Consider the following 21,297-nt stretch of genomic DNA (forward strand, 5'->3'; position numbering starts at 1 on the left):
GTAATTAATTACAATGGATATCTCTTTGTCGGGAAATAAGCAGGAGGTGAAGAATGTAGTAAAGTTTTTTCTGGGTTTTGCAGTTTGCACTTTTTCTTAACAAATATTTAAATTTGCACTATCACATAATCTTGACAAAAGGATCTCACACCTTAACTTTCCTTGTATCGGCTAAGGGAGCATTTGACAGCATCGGCTTTGAGATCCTTAGGATTTGATAATTACAGGTTCAAGATCAGATCCTCACCTTTTGAGCTTAAATCTGACGTTTTCTTAACAAGTAAAATCAAGATCTTAAGTGTGGATCTTAGGTCTGACCTTTTGAATTACTTTGCCACATCAGGAAAGTATGTCACATTGTATCTATATCTGATCCATGAATTTTCGATCCAGAATAATCAAACGTCCCCTAGAGTTTCCTCACCTACCAGTCAATCGCTTGCTTTTCTTTCAGCTGCCAAACAATAACCTACTTTTGCTATTACGCTGAAAACTACTTTTGCTGTTACGCTGAAAACTTGTATCGAGATCTCATGTTATTCAAGGAACAGGGGCAGTTTCCGACCACCTAAACTTTTCAAAAATGACACAATCAGAACTTGGGAGTTCAATTTTACATTCTTTACATCCGGTTCTTAATTACTGTTCATCAGGTATAATGGTATGCCAAGATTTTACCAAAAACTTGGAAGGTCACTTTAACCCTGCAAAAAGCAAATTAAAAGGTTCACGCTTTTAAGATCAGCACCAGAATGTGGGCTCCTTCATAAAAGGAAAATCGTCCATTGTCAATGGATGCTTGCCGCACAGTCCTGTAAAAAGGACCCCTGAGTTATGATAAGGTGTCCACTTAAGGGCCAAATTTTGCCATAATCTCAAACCTGAACTTGTATATCTGATTTTTTTATGATAAAAGTGTCAGTGTTTACCGACAATTATCAGATAAGCGTGTTTAACTGGAACGCATGAAACTGAATCATGTTCAAGTTCTTCTAAGAAGGCTTTGGAGTGAAGAAAAAGCGTGAAGCTGACACTGAGAAAAAATTTACGTTGTGAGAGGGTTCATGATAAAGTAAAAGGGAAAGCAAAAGAGGCTGCAATAACTAGTGGACCATAAATCTGAGAGAAGATATTTTTCCAATTATTCAATGGCCGAAGCGATAAGTTTATGCTCTGAACGGGCCTCACAAACTTTGCAATTAATGTAACAATTGAATTCCCAAACATTGGTAGGCCACTGGGAAAACGAGGTAGTGGTATCCTAAGCAACTGGTCGACTGGATTTGGGTGAGAGCTATCCCTCTGTTTCTACTTTTTCAACAAGTCGATTCATATGTCAGACTGCCCAAATCTCAGTTTGTGTGAGATAGAGAGGGAATCCTTGCTTCTCTCTGCTTAAGAACCAAGAAAAAGAGGAAACTGGAGTTGGATTTTGATCTACAGGGAAGTTTATGGCCTGAAAGCCCTTGTTGGTTTCGATGCATTGTCTTCAGGAGGTGATTCCATGAGAGTTTCACCCGGCAAGTTGCTGTTTCCTGGGTTCCAACTGGCTACTATAAAGCCCCAAGTCTGTGGGTGCTCTTGCACATTTCTTTTCTCTCTGTTTTGTGCATCAACAAGTACCATAGCTTCTCCGTCGTTGCAAGTGGGAGGTACCAGTCATGTTTCTGCTGCCTTGCCTTCGGTTGCTGATGGAGTGGGCGGTTTTCCTGGTAAGAAGGTTGAGATGGAGGAGAATTGCTTAGATGGGGGTGTCCGGATTGTGCGCAAAAGTAGTCTGAAGAAGGGTGGGATTCATGGCGAGGGGAGGGAGAGTCGAGTTGACAAGGGAAGGGTGCGGTGGCTGGACTTCCAAGGAAGAGAGTTGGCTGAGATCAAAGAGTTTGAGGCCAGGTCTTTTCTTTTCATGCGCTGCTGTTATATTTCTTCTCTTAATTCTTGTGGTTTATTCTGATTCTGGAAGGTGCCATCTATGTGTTCTTTCGTTCTTTCCCTCCTGAAACATTAATTGCAGTTTCCAGTAGTGTGTAATATGTCTCTTTTCTCTATAGCTTGAGTTTAAGTGTTCACCTTCCGCGCAACTATTAAATTCTCTCTTTTATAGGTCACGACTTTGAGCTTGTGAGACCTCAGACTTTGTGTTTCTCTGTTAAATTGTTCCGCATAATATCTTTAGAAGATTCTGTGTTGTGATAGTTCCATGTAATAAATCTTTTCTCGTAACAATTGAAGAATTTTTCAGAAACGTCGTAAATCTAGGAAAGGGTCGCCCGGGATCATTTTGCGCGTCAAGCACGACGCACTTCTGAATTCCAGAGAAAGTCCCCCAAACTGGGTGATGTAGAACGAAGTGATCAGTCATAGAAATTGGCTTTAGATACTTGAAATCCTCCAGATCTCCTCAGCCGGAACTGCACGGATGTTGGGATGTAGCGATTTGACTCCGAACTAGAAGCTTCATGGTCATGAGGAGAAATTCAAGGCTAACCCCTGTTGGAGTTTGTGCCTATTCCGGCACATAGACAAATTCTTTTCTTTTTCTAGGAAGGGGTTCCCTTAAGGAGTGTCGGCAATACTTGATCGGTTTGATGTGATCAGGGATCATGTCGTAGTCATGAAAATTTGTTATTCATTTTGGATTCTTGATGGCTATGGTAAGCTTGACATTGCTTTATCAGGTATAATGAGACTCTCAAGTGTTGAGCTCAAAAGAGTCTATGTTGAGTTACACGCTGTTGCAAAGACAACAGAAGTTAGATCTGTTTCCTTCATGTATATGCAAAGTGAAGTGAATTGATAATGACTAATTGAATGGCTTATGTGATCTTGGCACCATAATTCTCAAGATGGACCTCCTCAAGCTCATTTTTGCTTCCCTAGCTTCGATTTCTTGATCACTTGCTTTTGATTGTAGTGGACCATCGGGATAGATCCTTTTATCCATGGTCATATGCTTCTATATGCAGTTGTCATGTTTTCTTTGTCCACACTTTGTCAAGAGGCATGTAGGAGGACCTTGAGAACAGAGAGTGATATCAGGCAGTCATTCTTCAGGATTTCCAGAACTGTTTGTGAAACTGATCTCTTCTGTTTTTTTCTTTTTCCTGCTAGGGCCACTCGAATCTAATGGGAATTTCTTTTAGTGATCCTTTACTGTAAGTATCTAGTGGATATCAACAACTCTTTCCTGCCTAAGGATATTCGATGGGATGCTCTATCGTTATATCTAAGGAGTTTTCATGTCAAAAGGTCCTCATAAGATGCTAGGCAGTTATATCTGGCGTAGGCATGTCGTTTGATGTTCCTTTTGATATCATGAATATGATCATCGTACTTAGTATATTAGGATATCTTTTCTTCCAAGCTTTGCCTATAATTCAGTTTGGTTTTTGTTCTTTGTCAGCTTTGGGGGTGTAAGTCTGTGTACCCTGTCCATAAAATGATAGGATTACTTGTTCTTGTGTAGCTACAATGGTTCAGAAAGGCATGATAGATTTCACCCGCACCTTCTCAAGAATTTCATTGCATTATGTTGCTTGGTTTTTCCTCACAAAAGCTGGATATTGGAAATTTTATTTCTAGGGCAGGTTTAACCTCAAGTCTGCAGCCTTGGAACATAAAGCAGATAATGGGTGCTATGGCTAGACGATCTAGAAATCAAGCTAAAATCATGTTGCTTCCATTTGCACAGTATTAGAAGGTTCAGATTCATTATTTCCATCATGACTTTATAGGCACGCTTTCATTTTGTTAAAATATTGTCCACTAACATGCTTTGGCAGAGTATGTTCCAGACTGATGTTATATAAGTAATTATATTAACATTATAATGGAATGATCAGTAATATTGCAAAGACTTGATTCATTATTTATTGTCTTGAGATTCTAAAATATGCAGGCTATGCTTGTTCTTGTGCCTGAGCATAATTGTCCAGCAAAAGTTAATACCAACTAATACGAACGATATGAAATTTACCTTGAAAATCAATTGGATGTGTATTAAGTTTGTCAATGTAGCCAATCATATCTTTCATATTTTGCATATTCTTTTTGGTATGGATGGCAAAGGTATCTGACATAAAATCTTGTAAATATCCATCTTGTCCTAAAGATTGTTTGCATAATGGTGTTGTAATTGCTTCACTTATGCATATTATTTAAGTGCTTCTTTTGTATATACTATTCATGTAACAGAATCCATCTACGAGATCCAAAACCATGATCGAGTCATGATAGTTGCCTTCTTTTTGTGTTACCTTATTCACTACCTGTTGCTGTTGGTCCATTTTCTTGCTTGTGCTTTCTTCTACACATTACGGAGTAATGAAATCCAAGAGTAGTATGCAACGTAAATTGCTGTTCAGATCCAGCACTAATTAGTTGTCAAATGTCTGCATCAACTTCTTCGTCTTCTAATATGATGATGGGAACTGTTCTCTAACAATCGTGTTCCTTTTATACAGTGATTGGGGAGACTCAGATGATGATGAAAACAACCGAACATGTTCATGCGTTATCCAGTGAACCAGCTTTTGGTTCCTGCAACATATGGAAGGCCTATATGCCTAAGTCAGATTGTAGTCAAACTGTTATCTTTGTTTACAGACACAGTTTGTCAGGGATGATTCCTTCAATTTTACATTTTAACAGCAGTTTTTCTTTGGTGTTTAAGCAATTCGTTTTTGTACATGATGGTTACAATCAGGTTGGGCCCTGCGCTTGGATTCAATGTCTAGTTGCTTCTTGTATGCACGCACGATTCATATTAAGTGCCAAAGCTCATGAACACCAACCAGTAGCCTACGGAGCGTGGATCGTATCAGATACGGATTACATGAGTATGTTGGTGAACCATGAAGATGGGAAATCTCTCTCTCTACCATGGAAAGCAGATCCGGCAGTTATGGCGCAGCCACTTGGAAATTGAATGGCTTGCTCATGTGAACCGCTAATCAAAATTCAAAAGGTCTGCTCAAACCATCCGCCATTTTCGTAGAATAGTTCTCCGTTGGGAAGACGGTAACTAAGCGACCCTGAAGATAGAAAATCAGGCTCCGCTAACCGAGGAGTTAAGCCTAGCAATGGATGAGCAAGGGCATAGATACTTGGTGTAACTTCCATCACAAAGTCTAATAAATTATAGAATTTTAAACAAATCAACTCTGGATCTTCCACTGTACCTGAATGGACTACATTTCATCAAATTCTGGTAAGCAAGCGAAACTGGGTTAACTCTGAATCGCATTTTCCAATTGTCAGCGTCGATGCACAAGTCCCAACATGGTTTCATGTGCCGTATCCTAAAATATAAGCCAGAAACTTCAAGTAAGGGGAAGAAAGTCATCACTAAAATAATTGCGTGGAACAGCTTTTGATTCCCATCCGGTTGAGTAGACATCCTGTTGAAAACCTTATCCCTAGGAGCTACAGTCCAACCTGTTGTATGGACTCTGGATATGAAGAAATTCTTAACGAGTTGTCATTGTCATATCTGCTGGCGATAAGATTTTCAAGAAATTCTTTATTTTCTCGTTTTGTAATTAGTTTAATAATTCTAATCATTTTTTAATAGTTAAATGAGAAATATGCCGACGGAGGCCTCATATGGCCCAATCTGTCATCAAACCAGCATGCCATCCATTGTGGTGCCAACAACATTGGCTGAATGATTCATGATGCTGATTTGGCATTCAGATGCCATAACCTGGGTGCTTTTCTATTTGGTAATCAATGAAAAATAACAAATAACTTAGTTTTACGAAAAAATTCAGGTCTTGAAAAAAATAATAAAAAGTTTAAAATAAAACACATACCCTCTTTTTTTTTTTTTTTTCTAAGTTGGTGGGTCAGCTCATACCATTAGACCCGCCAAGCCAGAAAACCCCCTGTGACGTAGAGTCTATTGGATACGACAACGCATTAAAGATGCCGTACAAAAAGGGCCCGGTGAGAATATGTGCCTAATTTTACACTATCATCAGCTGTAGATGTCTCTCGTCATGTGAAATACTTCGTGAAAACCTCGATTGATACCTTCTCTACGTAGTATGTAACGGATTCGATAGCTAGTGCCACATTTATTTTCGCCTCCTAATTATTCTTGATGAGATGGCCTTGCTATCTAATCCTCTCATGGACCCTTTCCAAAACCGAGTGAATAACTCTCTGTGGACATGAATAAATAGCTTTTGATGAACTTTCGCTCGAAGAGGAAAAAGACAGGAAAAGTTTCTCTATATTTTCAGTGTGAAAAAAGAGATGATCTTCACTTCAATCACAATTTCCATGGGTCACATGTAGAATTTTGAACAGTAAATGGAGAAAATAAAATAATCAGCTGGACGGACTTACGTTTCAAAAATTTCAAGCAGAATCGAACTGCAAATTCACTATCATAAGTCCAGCCAAGTAAAAGTCAAACTATATTTAGATGATACATGAACTAAGCCAGCCCAAGCTTCTCCTCAGTACCATCCTGGATGAGGCTCTCTCTGATCATGTGTGACTGCATTCTTGAACACCTGTACGCAAACCATATCCGCAACTTTAAAGAACTATGAAAACTGCAAACTGCAGTAGCACCAGACACAAGCAGCCCGGCTAATTTCCATCTTTATAGCCTACTCTTCAGTAACCATTTCTAGTACGAAGAAGATCCACAACATCATGGATGATATCCATGGGAAAGGACTTCTGTTATATGTCCATTGCCGTTTCATGGAAATCGAGAATGCCAACCTCATGAACTTGATGTGCATATTGTAAAAAATTATGTGTAGAGGAGACATGACCCATTCCATCTGGTGAACTGCACTTCTCAGGATCAAATCCTCCATTTTCTAGGCCAGGTTCAAGTCCTGCTCGTGATGTCATTTGACTAAGTTGAGCATGATTCCTTGCAGGACAGGGGAGAACATTGACACATACAGACTGCCTTGTCTGCTCCATACTTAGTGGCCTCATGGTCTGACCTGTTGATAGCTCAACTGAACCGTAGTCCGTTTGAGTGGTTAGAGTAGGATGGCACATATGTGAGTTCAGATTTTGTGGCTGTTGCCATTGATATCCAAGAGGCATTGAGGAGATCTCCCCAATGTAATTGAATTCCTTGTAAAGGTGAATCACATAGGTTACAGTTATCACATGAATTGCAGGCAAATAGGAATATTCAAAAGGCTAATCTCAAAATGCAGCATCTGTTCCAACATTGAATATTTGCTGGATGAACTTCCTATGCGCTCAAAACTTACAGAACTTCCAAAACTTAAGCTACTGAGTGATTGATGTACATACTCGGCATGACATATGCATCCATCACATGAGTGTTATGCCTGAGTTTTAGAGGAAGAAGAACAAAAAGAAACCACAAATGACATGGATCTGTACATCAGAAAATGATTGAACCAATAAATCTTAATAAAATTATTTAACTAGCATTGCTTTCAGTTGAAACATAACAACCATAATTCATCTGCCCATTCACTTGAAACCATCAGAACTCCCTCTATGTTTTCTGTCCAAAGCATCCGTCCTCCATAAGGAAAAAAAAAAAAACCCAAAAGGAACAAATACAGAAGTTCCAAGTCAAAGCATCAGATAGATCCGTACAATAATATGCATAGATTTATGAACTTGCAGTACTGAACACTAACATTGACCAAAAAGAAAGGCATGTTGCACCTGGACAGCAATTGGTTGACACTTTCATTAGAATGTTCATTTCTTGAAGGGCCAAAATGAAACACCCCCAACTTTTATAATTTTTTTTTATAATTTAATCCTTTCATTTTGCAGTATTTTTCTTTTTATTGAAATTTGCTACATTTTTGTGTTCTTTTCTAAGAATATTGGTTGATGCTTGTTCTCTCCAGAACTAGAACTTAATCAAAGGAGTAAAGGAGACAAGAATAAGAAAAAACCAGAAATTTTTAAGAAATGATGTAGCTATACAACTTCAAAAGCAACAATGTGGCCATTTGTGCTCTGTTCATCAGTGAAAAATCGATGTACACTATCAAGTGACCTGAAAGGTTACTAATCAATTATCTTTGAATGTACATAAAAATAATTTTACCTGAAAAGAACTCCATGCCATCAACTTTAACATAATAGAAATAAAAACAAAGTTTCAACCTTGAGCACAAACAAGAAAAATCTGTTGTAACAGTTTCTATGATGAAAATCAGGAGCTACCAAAAATGTGCATTACACACAAATGATAATTAGAAAAACTTGTCATACCATTTAGAAGCCAAATGGCCTAATTAAAGAGTTTGGCATTTGGCAGTGATTCACTAACTAATAATGCTGAAAGAATACATTATATATCCTCTCATTCCATTTAGAAGGGAACATTGAGCTTTGCAAAAATGGAGATCCCAATTAATGTTAGTAATGATCAAGAAAGAATATGTTTCAACCATTTCTTCCCCTTGTGTTGGACAGGACAGGCCACAAGACTTATAAATCAATTGAAGCAAAATCTATTCGGCGACAATAAAATGAACCAGGAAAAAAAATATGGTGACCAATGCCGATTACAAGAGCAATGAAATGAATGAATATTTCCATGTTAGAGAGAAACACAACATGCGCCTCAAATACCAGTCCCACAATAGAAATTGGAAGCTAAACTCATGAATTAGAACGTTTGGATGCAGCCAACCGTGACATCAACAGACTAGTGTCATCAGCAACCCAAAGGATTGCAGTCACTGAAGCTAACGTAGTATCAGATCTATTAGGAGTTATTTGCAATTTTGCATGACAACCAAGTCCATCCAACGAGGCTTGTATACATATAAATGGACCATATTAGGATTCAATTGCAGATAAAGTTTGATATTCAAATCATGGTTGATTACTTTGAATTACAACTAAAAGTCAATCAAGTGTGCCTGCAAAAACTTGCACTCAGAAAGAAGTCACCAACACAGAGGGAGAGAGAGAGAGAGAGCAATGGCGTTTAATGATAATAAGTAGTTACAGAAGCATGTATGGTTTTTCATCCCAAAGACAATGTAACAAGCCATCCTAACCTGAAGACGAAAGATAACATCTGAGGCAGTAATTCTTTTTCCATCTTCCTCTTGCCTCAAAATCCACTGATACATTTTCTCCTAAAGAAAAAGCACGCATCAATCCTTGAAAGGAATGTAATGGTGAAACATTGAAGTGTGTGCACATTTACATGCAGCAATAAATAACATGTTTCAAGATAATGGAGTTGGCTCACAATAACTATATACTTCAAATTTGATCGCCAGTAAAAGGTTTGAGAATTCAAATCTCCTCAAACAGCAACCATTATAAGTGGAAAACCTTTAGGACACAATGCCAACAAGAACAGACATTGCTGAATTAAACTTTTAAAATCTGAAATCGGGAACACAGAAAAGAGCCAAACTAGTTGATTCTTTTATCCAAATCTCAGGAATCCATTATGCACCAAAATATTATGCAGTAGAAAGACGCACGTAATATGGTTGACATGGCTAATTCGTTCATATTCTTCATATATTCACAGAAACAAAATTGTCTACACACAACAATCTAAAACAACTAAAAAATGACAATCAACTGATCACAAAAGAAACAAAAACACGTTATATTTGTCTTCTGCACAGAATATGGCTCCAAAGAACAGATTACTTCTCTGACAATAACGAGTAAAATAAAAAAGAGTACCCAATTTGTGTTCCCTTCGTTTCTAATGCATATTAACCAAGGCAATCAATTAGCTGTCCAGTGGACCAGCAGGACACCATATCGCTAAGAACTAAATGCGAAAACAATTAAATTAATAAAGATTTCGCAAGAGAAAGTTCATAACATCATGTCATTGAACCGTGGATTTTATATTGACTTAAAGGCAGATGCAATAAAAATCGGAGGACTGGAATACCAAGGAATGGCGTTCCCCAGCTTGGAATGCCAGTTTCTGCTGACTTTCAGCCTGAGTATAAAGCTGAGATAGGGAATTTGCAGCATTGCAAAAGGCGGCGTACATGGTCCGGTTTGCTTCATCGATACCACTTCCATCAGACTTGATCTTCTTAGCCATCTATTGCCCACAACAACAGCCAGGCCCAAACCCCAAGAAATCCCAGAACACCAATTCGACTCAGATGGGCAAAAATTAGAGGAAACGGCAAATCCAAATAAACTCCCCAGGGTTTCAGCCTTTCAGGCACAGAAGTAGGGAAGATATCTCAAGCAACCTGACCTCCAGAAAGGAGAAGGTCGAGTGGGTAGTCTCAACCAATCTTCTTACGAAGTGTCAGATACCAAGGATTTTGTTCTCTGTCTCTCTCTCCCCGTTCACGTCAAAACAGGCAACCGAGGGGTAGGCACAAGGTAAGTGCATGCACCGGGCAGTGTCTCACTTTTTATATGGACCGTGATAAACGTGAACGGGGAGAGGTCATCTGTTATAGTCGCCTTCGTTGCTGGTCTCAGGAGGGACGGTTGAATTGGAAATGGTGTCCATAGTATGTGGACATTCGTATCCGCATGGGTAAGAATCTGACTAGGTGAACCAACTGGGCGCACATGAACGTGACTCAATGAACTTACGGCTAAGAAAACATGATTAGCTGAATTAAAAGCTGATATGAAGAGAAAATATTGTGAGCTTTGTCAATCCACTGACAATGGCACACAAGAGGGAACTGAGGATTAACACAACTGGGAAGGCCGAGTTCAAACCTTGTAAGTGTCTCATAAAACAAATCTTTCACCTTAGTGGAAACACACACACACACAATCAGGGTACACACCAAATGCCAAACATGTAGCTCTTTTTTTTTCCACCGGTTGTGCTTGTAATATTTTGTCTCGAGTCTCGTGTATGGGATTCTTCTTGAGGTTCATGGCATGTTGCCATTTGGTGAAACGTAAAACCAGAAGCGTATCCCATAAATTGGTAGTTTCTTAATTGATTGTATGGGAGAAAGGGTCTCCACTGTGTACTATCAAGATAGCCGTCAAAGGACAACAGAGACTTTAGTTCATTTGGGCCTCAATTAAAGTTTGCTGGTTTGTTAAACAAGTCAAGTTCGAGTCAATAATTAAGTTCATGTGTTTTAACTATTCGAGTATAATGTTAAAACAAAAAAAAAAAAAAAAAAAATTGACACTTGCCTCAGCTAAACTCGTGCTACATGCTCTTAGCTTGAGCACTCTCAAACTGAGCTGACCGAATTCAAGCCGGTGAGCTCGACCTCAAGCTGAGAATCTTTCTCTACTCAAGTCAAGCTCAAGCTAGCTCAGCTTCGTTCGAACTCGGCTAGTGACAACACTTGTTGAGAGGATAAAAACCAATGCAGTCAATATCGTGCAGTTTCTTCACAAAATAAAACAAATGAAATGAAATACATCCACCAGATTCTGTTTTAACGTCCTGCATTTTCTCAGATCATGAAATTCAAGAGCACAATTTCGATTTTCCAGGTCTTCTTTTTCCTTAATTTCGTAACTTTGTATATGAATATCCCAGTGGAATTTAAAACTATCTGAATTTCGTTTGTTGTTCCCAGCATTTCTTTGTTTTAAATTTATAAAAGCACAAAGTGGGGCGATACCAGTTGATACATAACCGATACGATGCGGATACTGTTTTTTACAACATTGCTTGCTATATTCAAGTATACCATACTCTTTAATACAAACCAGCCTTTCCTTCTAGATTAAGACGTAAGTATAGTTCGTATCATTTAGTCACATGCTGGTTATTGTTGCAGACTAACTTTCTCTCAGCAGTCAGCATTTGCACGGTGTAAAAAACTGGCCCATTGGATAATTACGTGTACAACTTGCTTTTTAATACCTTAACATGTGGAAAGTGTTTTACGATTCACTGAGAATCAATAGCTGCAGAAATTGTAATTTTTATATGTAAAAATATCATTGTTTTAATCTTTGGAGACACCAAATTCATGCGATGTTGGATTGGGAAAATAAAGCATATAGCTTCGTGGTAGCGGGCTTAGTCCGATTCGAATTTGCATGTAAAATGGCATAAATCTAGAACTACATTTTTGCATGTATGTGACCAGATTTGGATAAATGTCATGGTAAGAAAACCAGATTTGGATGAATGCCATGGCAAGAAAACTCGTACACAAGTCTTGGATTATTGGATTCCTCCGGCCATTCGTCCATCCAGAACCTCGCGCACAGGCGGATGCATCTAAACCTACGTTTTATGTTCATTGTGCACCTTCTCCGTAGTACCCAGTCCGCCGCTGCGCCCTTTCTGGTTGCTGAAACCCGTGTCTAAAGGTTCATCTGCATTTTGACTTCGGGCATGTGGCATGAATACTTTACATCAATACTATATTGAGACCCCCGAGTCCGAGCTTTCATGGTCCTCCTCCCTACCATAAGCTTATTATCAATATGGCTCCAGGTTGCTTAAAGGATTAAAGAGAATTCCTTAACTATTTTCTACAGCTCTAAGCCGCAGTTCACGGTGGTTCCCAAATTGGTTAAACCATCAGAAAACAGCTGAATTCAGAAGATCAGTAGGAGCTTATACCAGGTAAGTCAGATTTCTCTTTGACACAGAGAGAGAGAGTCGTACAAAATAAAGCAGATTTATTTCTCATGCCATTGCAATTTTTCAAGCAAAAGGCTCAGTAGTTCGGTGTGCCTCAGACAAGCTACAATGCAAAGAAACAGGAGGGAGAGAGAGAGAAAGAGAGGGAGAGAGAGCTGCAACTTTTTCTCAAGCCTCCCAACCTCGGAGAACAGTTGCTCGAGCAACGCGGTTAACTCCAAGGGTAAACGCTCCCATGCGAAGATCACAATTGTGGGTCTTGCACATCTCCTTTATATGGTTAAAACCTTTTGTCATGTAGTTCTTCAGTTCACAGTTTACCTTCTCTTCATCCCACATAAATCCTTGAATATTCTGCAAGCCAAAGAAGAACAAAGAATTAAAAATTGTGGAACTCATTAGGGCGACTACTACAAAGAACAAGCAATCAACACGTACAGAGAACAATGAGTTGAAGCTATAGCACCAATGAGGCTGACCTCAATGGGACAGCTCAAATTGCCGTATATGGCACTTGATATAACTCACACGATTTAATTTGATAACCAACTTCTGATATCTCCCTACGGGGAGTTTTCAATAATCTTATGATAAAATCGAAAAGTCTTTTGCAAAGAGTTACCTGAACCCACTCAAAGTAACTCACGGTAACTCCACCAGAGTTCGCAAAAATGTCAGGCAGAATGATGACACCTTTTTTCGCTAAGATCTGCATGAAATGGAAATGATATCATTAGCATTTTTGCTGTCCTGTACAGCTGAATAGCAAGAGTTTTACCTCATCAGCCTCTGGATCAGTTGGATGGTTAGCAGCTTCAATAATGAACTTGGCCTTGATATCATTAGCATTTTCCCTGTCACAAGAACGACAGTAATTTATTTACAAATCTAAAAATAAAACTCGGTTAACCAAATTCACTAAATACTTGGATTTTTCTTAAACAGAAAAGAAGACCACTAATGCTCCAAAGGAAAGAAGATGATTTAGAACCTGTTAATAACACCCCCAAGCGCAGCTGGAATGAGAACATCACAATCTTCCACCAACAACGTCCTGGGATCCACAGAATCTCCCCCATCAAAGCCTTTTACTCCACGATGCTCTTTAGCATGTTTCAGAAGTCTTGGGATATCAAGACCACTGTTGTTCTTTATGGCACCACTTATATCACTTACTGCAACCACTTTACCTCCTTTTTCACTAATGAGTTGTGCAGCCCATGATCCAACATTTCCAAATCCCTGGAAATTTTGTTCCACGTTTTTCAACATATATATCATGCTGTAGCAAATCCTCAAAACGGCAGGATGGTTACAGATGCATAAGTTATGTTCAATTGACATCTAAAACTGTTAAAATTCAGCAAGAAATTATTGTTGGAACATAGACTAACCCATCATATGATATCCTACTCTGCCTACAAACCCACCGTAAAAAATTAAACCAAGTCATTACAGATTAAGATTCCCATATTGATCCAACAAGATCCAGAAGAGGGATTATTGAGATGGGAAGTATTGATATGCCCCTAAAAGCTATAGTGATGAAATGGAATGCCTCAGTAATATGCCATTTGAATTGCGAACCATATTTCTTGATACCTCAGTAACCTGTGACCTGCTGGCAAACCTAGTTTACACCATTTACACCTCAGCCACATCATTTGGGTTGCCAGCTATATATTCATGGGATCCCTTAAAATAAATGGCAGATATTATGCTGAAACTAGGTAGGAACCTTGTAAAGCACCATCCAGTTGATAAAAAAACACTTTTATCAAATTGAAAATTACAATGTGATAGATTGACAACCTCGACTATTGTTCTCTGTAGACATAAGCACATGTTCACATGATAAAGAAGCTTAGAAAGGTATCATGGAAGGATTAAATGATGTTAAAAGTTAGAATTTTCCCTACTAATATGATAAGCTTCATACTGCATTTACTTCTGAAGCCTGCTAAGCACTAACAGTCACCTAGACCATCAACTTTTCTATCTAATAAGAGATTTCCATTGAGACAACTTCCACAATCAACTTCAACAACAGCAGGACTGATAGAATCATAAATTTAGTCAGAAAGCCTTAAATCTTATTATTTTCTCCATGAACAATTTCTTTTTAAGTTTCCCTCCTGAGCTAAATCCTCCTCGTGATAAGAATGCTGACATTGTCTTGGTAGTAAAGAAACAGCCTAACTAGTCACAGAGAACTACCATAGACTATAGACAAGATGCTGAAAAGAACAGCTAATCAGCTCACGTAGAAGAGGAAATTTATCATAGGATAATTTTTGAAAACAAAAAGGATGAGATGACAAGAGAAAGGTCACATATCTCCGAAATTGGATGCTCCATATGAGGATGAGGTCAAGTACCAAATTTGCTCTAACTCCAAGAACAAGGTCGGTAAGGAGGTATATTAACAGATTCAAGATTCATACGAGCCTGAAGAATTCCTACAACTTTGGCTTCTACAATCCCTGCTCCTCACTTTGAGATACCTTTATATAAATGGAATACAAAAGCTCGCCATCATATTAAGCATTAGTTTCATTCAGAGGTTAGCCATGGACAAACATTCACTTCTGTAGAAGAAATTATGTTTCCACATATTCCACCAGATCAAATTCTTGCAAAACTAACAGTCATAGAGAATAATTTTCATGCTTCATCTTGGCAATGCATAATTTACACTTGACAACAAATCACTGGAAACAACCGAAATGCATTGAGAATTAAAATGGAAATAAATGGCTTTCACCTGTATCACAAATCGTTGATCTGCAATCTTTTTGCCATGCTCAGCAAGTAGTGCCTCGGTAGCAAAGAGAACCCCTCTTCCTGTAGCTGCTTCTCTACCTAAAGAGCCTCCAAGATCCTATAATATAGTAAAAACAAAACCATGATACCTAATGAGCTACACATATAAACTTTGTAAAGGTCATATGCTTTACATTAAAGAGAAAAATCATGCTTACAACAGGCTTTCCAGTTACAACGGCAGGAGAGTAGCCATGAAATTTCGAGTATTCATCTAGAATCCAGGCCATTGTCTGTTGAAGACATTATAACAATCAGGCGCCTAAAAGAGCAGCTAAGCTTACTTTTCAAATCCACAACAAAAATCACACAGAAACTTCAGCTATTAGCTTGCACGATTATATAACAAAGGAGGAGAGAAAAGATATAGCTCACTCCCTTGGCCCTCTACTTAACAAATGCAAAATACAACTATGTAGTTATGCAAACCTGCGCATTGGTTCCCATATCAGGTGCAGGAACATCCGTGTGGATCCCAATTAGATCATGTATCTTCTGAGTGAATACCCGCGTGAGACGCTCCAACTCTGCGACACTCAGTTCACCTGGATCACAGCCTATACCACCTTTCGCTCCTCCGTATGGTATGTTTGCGACTGCAGTCTTCCATGTCATCAGCTGTGCTAGAGCATTCACTTCATCTGGATCAACCTGCAGCATGAACAGAAATCCTCTGCTGCTTCAAGAATGGGCACATAAGTTCCTTAAAGCTTGTGATTTTAACACACAGAATAGAAAAACAGAAGAGGTCCATCAGCTTTGAAATATATTCGTGCTATAATTCCAATCCCCAAAGGGAGAAACAGGGAGATTAAACTGTTTCTGTAAAGCAAGCATTTAAAAAGAAAAAATCTACTGACAAACCTCTGGATGGTATCTTATTCCTCCTTTCATGGGTCCTCTAGCGTTATCATGCTGCACCCTGAAACCGACATAGGATGCCAATGTGCCATCATCCTTGGGAATAGTACATTCAACCTGAGAAAGGCACATGAAGAGGCACGGTATATAGGGCAACAAAGAAAAGCAGAAAAAAGGGAAGTACCAGGAACAATTACAGAAAAATATCACGTACAAGTGCAGAACTTTCGGACGAATTACTGAACCACCATGACCTTGGTGGTACCCTTAAAAAGCCAGCCTCGGGTAACATGCATCTAAACACACTTCCCCTTCTGGAAATGACAACCCGATAACCTCACAGCTCTAGGACACATCACACAACCATGAACCAACCACATGATAAACACTTTCCGGGCCACAGTTCTCGGTTGAAACTTCCCGAAGAGCGAAACCCACACGCAGTTGAAATCCCCATAAGAAAAGCAAAAACGAAACGCCAAAGGACACGCACACATAGACGCATAGATAAAAACTCATTTATCCCGAAAACTTCGTGGGCACGAAAAAATGATTTCTTTCTTCCTCGAATTTTATACTACCTTGATCTCTCTGAAAGGGATGAGTAGACTCCTTTCTAGCTTCGAATCCAGCCCCAGGAGACGGGATGCCCTCTTGAAATTCCTACTTGTGGCAGCTAAAGCGTTCATCTTTGAACCTCAAACAAGGAAGACGCCAACGGCCTGGAAACAAGAAACAGGTTCCGATTCACTTACATGAAGAGGAGGACAACCATGCACATAAAAGAAGGAAGAAAGTCGGTTATTTTCCATTAGGATGACTCGTCCAAATCGTATATGACACAGGCAGAGCACTGAAGGTCATCAAGAACTAAAAACACACGGAGGACCAGCAGTCTAGCAATATGCATGACACTGTAGCACCCAACTGCGGAAAACTTACTTATACCAAAGAAAATTTTCTTACCAGATATCTAATGAATGACAGGAGAAACTTCAGGAAGGACTGGAAATATGGTAGCCTCGCAACAAAGGTAATTAGTTCATAGCCATTTCACATTGTTAAATATTTAGCTTTTAGCTTCGTTGGTTCTAAAATACTGGAATGGAGATATTTTTGCCGGAAAATAATGCGGAAAGTGTCATTAACTTTTCCAAGAAAATATCCTCATAATGCTTTTTCCAGTCCAATTGAGTTTAACGAGGAGACAGAAAAGTTGTTAACCCAATCACTTAAACAAAGAAAAAGGTTTTCAACTTTTAAAGAGAAACAATCGAAACGCTTCGAGTCTTGTGACCGGAAAAGAAACTTCGACACATCCCCAAAAATGAATATTGCCGGAAACGGTCAGAACCATGGCGGGAACCCCTAGACCCTCGCGTAAGATTGCAAAACAAATCTTGGAGCACTTTTCTTGTTCACGTGCCCAGGAAAATCTGAACTTAAAATACACATAGTTAATAAGACGCGAACTGCCACTTTCTGGATTCTTGAAGTTGAGAAACAGGCGATGATGTAAAAGTTAAAACGAGTAACAAAACGAGTAAAAACTCCAAGAAAAATCAAAGCATCAAATGCTTCTTCACCAACAAAATGAAAAGCAGGATGTTTAACTTTTTAGGGCCTACCCCTCTTTATTACATGTAAAGGCGTCGTTCGATTTATTTGGTTTTAGACCCACAAGCCAAAAGAGTAGAATCTATTCCTTTCCAAGCAGAGTACGAATTCTTCCTTCTCATTTGGCCACGTCCAAACGAACAAAGTTTAGTCCGAGAAAAGATAAGGTAGCCCTCACCAAATTAAATATTGAACCAAACCTACGTCTACGTGCAGTGATCATCAAGTCATGAAATTGAATCCAAACATGATGAAAAAAATCGGTGGAAAGTCCCAACCTTTCTTACCCAATTTAAGAGGTAAGAACAGTCTGAGCAATCAAACATGGTCCTCAGAACCAAACAAGATCGAGCCATCGAGATTCTGCATTTTTACGACGATATAAACCCAAAAACCAAGGATAAATTCCACGGTACTTTGATATTTTCTTACCAAACTTCCAACTTGTGAGGACCTTAACTAATAATAAAGTGGGAATATGGGCATATATTCTGTTTTGCTGGCATTCAAGAGTGAAGCGTCGGTGGCAGAGCTGCTCGAAATTCAAGTTAAGGGGCAAACAAGTAAGATTGTAGTTGATGGGAGGGTAAAAAGGTCATTTTCAACACCACGAAGCATCCCATTTTTTTTATACCCATCACCCAAATTCGATATTGTTGTTTCTTGCTGTGCGTATGCACCATTTTGCTTTCACATTTGCCCTCCCAATTATTTTTTGTAAATCTACCCACTTGGAACTTAGAGTTTCAATTTTTTTTAATGATGTAAACCCTCCCATTCGGGATTCTGTCATTTAAATGTGAAAATAGACCGACCAAACTTGTGCAAAAAAAAAAGTTACGGTTACCCAGTTCTAAAATGGGACCTAACGGTAACCGTGATCAATTGAGACGGCATGGACCAAAATATAATATTGATATGATCCAAAACCAGATTCATTTCAACGTATAAGCGATTCTATTGAGTTAATGATCACATCAGCGCACATAGTGGGGCCTCGCCTACAGAGTGCGCCAAATTGGACAATCGACCATTTTATCTTCGTGATCCGAATACCACCTGACCCGATGATCCACCTTGAAAACTTTATTCCAATGTCCTTTTTGCGTTATTAACTCATTAATCAGTTCTTTTTCTTTTTTTTTTCAGAAGAGCCAGCTTTCCTTTTCTTAGTGCATTCGACCAATTAAATGTGTGGACATCATATCTGCTGCAGGCCAAACCCATAAAACAATGCCTCACTTTGAAAAGTTTACTCTCTCATAATTGTGAAGAATTTTGAGAGATGTATAAACAAGTTGTTTAATTCTTAGTTTCTCGCTTCTTCTTTTTAAGTTGCAATGAAAGATGCTACGGGTGGGTTGAGATCTATAAAACTAGGGAACCAATGCAGTTGTGGAAGTGAATTCCGATGTTATTGCAACCAATTTCAATGCTAAAACTCATCGAAAATCTTAGACATAGGCCAGTCATCAGACATATATATTACAAAGAGATAGAGAGAGCTGATTAGGGCATCATTTCATACCTGAATGTGAAAGAGGTAGGAAGGGAAGCACCAGAAGCGTCCAACGATATGCTTTTGCTTTGCAGGCAAGAAAGATGGAAGCTGCGCACGATCTTCAAAAGACGCATTATCTATGTATATATACTAATCCATCGGAGCTGCTATCAATGAGAAGAAAGTAGAAAAAGAAAAAGGCTTAACGAGAAATGTGGTCTCAGGAAAGGAGGAGGGGGAGGAAGAAGGGAGTTTGTTATGAGGAATGAGATGCCCAAGAAAGCAAATGGATAAGAATTTCGATTTTTTTGGAAGAAAAAGAGAAAGAGTACTCAGACTCCACTGGCAGCCTACCAAGAATAATAAATCGTGGAATACATTGTCCCTCTCTCTCTCTCTCTCTCCCCCTTTATTAATGGACAGCCAGGCCATATGGCCACCTTGGATTCACCTTGTTTGGTTGAAATTCTTAAATGTGTCCACCAATATGAATGCATTATTATTTTGCTTCACAGCAACTGCCTAGTTCCATCCAAATTGACTTGATCATTACTAAGCCAGGTTGATTCAGGAAATTTAACCAAGTTTATTTTATTTCATGTTTAAAACCCATAAGGAAGCATTGACTTACATATTTGTGGACCTCTAGTAGGGGAAACCTTTAAGATTGGTTACTTTTGGTTCAACCCACCTAAAACTATATCTAACTTTCGAACTCCTTTCAAACGCCACAAGAACTGGTTAGATCCGCAACTATGTTCAGCATTATTGATGAGTAAGTAACTGCCCCCAGATTTCTAGTTATATCATTAAAAATGCGTGCACACTTGTATGTGTTTGCGTGTCAGCAAAGACAAATGCCAAGTGCCAACTAAATTAGATCAGCGCACTTAAACGTGACCGGTTGTAATTTTATTTCCTTCTTCGAGATTACCATCACAAGTTACCGGATACGTATATCTCAATATATCAAACTCTTTCTGTACGTGTTTGAATGCTTTAACGAAACAGAAACGAATAAGGTTTAATTTGAAGATGTGTTTTAAGCCCAAGATATGTTGTTTAGACAACAACATTTTCCTACTTTAAGCGGAAGAAAGTTTTGCTTAAAGCACTAATAAAAGCGACTAATAAGTAGCAAAATGTTTCTAATTAATGGGCATGTTGTTTATATGCAAACTCCTATGCATAAGCTTAATTTGCCTCGTTTGAATGAACTTAGCATGGAACTCTTTTGTTATCAAACAACGTCCGTCGTATATCGAACCGTCAGTAAATTAAACAACCGTCAAGATCTGAGTTCATTCTCAAATGAACCATTTTCCGTGTGACCAAAAGCATAGGATCTTTTATTAATTCCAGTGAAAGTTACAAAGGGCCTTCCAGACCGATTAAATATTTAATGATAATACTAATTTAGAAACCACATCTTTATGCATTTAATATTATAACAAAACCCCAAAAAGCCGGTGCAAAGAAAGCAGGCGGATTCCCCGAATACATGGGGCTAGATAGATTCCTCAAAGGCGCGTGCCATACAAAAAGAAAAGGCAAAGAGAAAAATAAAGGTACCGCTCGTGGCATTTGACAAGAATTAACAGATCCACAACAAAATGGGCCACAAAGAAACTGGAGAATAAAAGAAAAAAAATAAAAAAGTGAACTAAGAAAACCGATACTGTTGAGAGAAAGTACAACAAAATCTAGATATTTTCACTCACCATTTTTAAAATATAAAAAAATTAATTGTGAAAAGAAGGTCATTAGTCATTCTTCAACTTAATTGGTCGCCACAAAGCATGGGAGAAAGTGGATGCCTTTGGATTAGAATGCATTAGGTTTGGTGTATTATCTTGTTGGCAGGGCGTACAATGCTTCCGTTTCATTATCAAAGGAAATGGGAGTGTTCACCAGGTCATACTTCACTAAAAAAATA

At 38.6% G+C, this 21,297-nt stretch overlaps 3 protein-coding genes across 4 annotated transcripts; 1 reads left to right on the forward strand and 2 right to left on the reverse strand.

The window, feature by feature from the left end:
* The first annotated feature begins 1,066 nt into the window (after positions 1-1,066).
* Positions 1,067-4,671, forward strand: LOC116247848 (uncharacterized). Its single transcript, XM_031620213.2, has 2 exons — positions 1,067-1,893; positions 4,464-4,671. Exons 1-2 carry the CDS (start codon positions 1,505-1,507, stop codon positions 4,522-4,524), a joined length of 450 nt encoding a protein of 149 aa, XP_031476073.1. The 5' UTR covers positions 1,067-1,504; the 3' UTR covers positions 4,525-4,671.
* A 1,576-nt stretch (positions 4,672-6,247) lies between these two features.
* On the reverse strand, positions 6,248-10,375 carry LOC116249132 (uncharacterized). Its single transcript, XM_031622283.2, has 3 exons — positions 9,905-10,375; positions 9,039-9,119; positions 6,248-7,107 (listed from the first exon to the last, which is right to left on the reverse strand). Exons 1-3 carry the CDS (start codon positions 10,061-10,063, stop codon positions 6,697-6,699), a joined length of 651 nt encoding a protein of 216 aa, XP_031478143.1. The 5' UTR covers positions 10,064-10,375; the 3' UTR covers positions 6,248-6,696.
* Positions 10,376-12,580: 2,205 nt separating this feature from the next.
* LOC116248406 (glutamate dehydrogenase 1, mitochondrial) lies at positions 12,581-19,654 on the reverse strand. Of its 2 annotated transcripts, none has more exons than XM_031621178.2 (10): positions 19,389-19,654; positions 16,825-16,965; positions 16,247-16,360; positions 15,812-16,033; positions 15,541-15,615; positions 15,324-15,440; positions 13,551-13,801; positions 13,338-13,413; positions 13,182-13,268; positions 12,581-12,913 (listed from the first exon to the last, which is right to left on the reverse strand). In XM_031621178.2, exons 2-10 carry the CDS (start codon positions 16,930-16,932, stop codon positions 12,728-12,730), a joined length of 1,236 nt encoding a protein of 411 aa, XP_031477038.1. In that variant the 5' UTR covers positions 16,933-16,965; positions 19,389-19,654; the 3' UTR covers positions 12,581-12,727. The 2 variants fall into 2 exon arrangements, with proteins under 2 accessions (XP_031477038.1, XP_031477037.1); XM_031621177.2 differs by lacking the exon at positions 19,389-19,654 and adding an exon at positions 17,210-17,368.
* Positions 19,655-21,297: the final 1,643 nt, after the last annotated feature.

The sequence above is a fragment of the Nymphaea colorata genome, chromosome 2, assembly GCF_008831285.2.
Source record: "Nymphaea colorata isolate Beijing-Zhang1983 chromosome 2, ASM883128v2, whole genome shotgun sequence".
NCBI classification, from domain to species: Eukaryota; Viridiplantae; Streptophyta; class Magnoliopsida; order Nymphaeales; family Nymphaeaceae; genus Nymphaea; species Nymphaea colorata.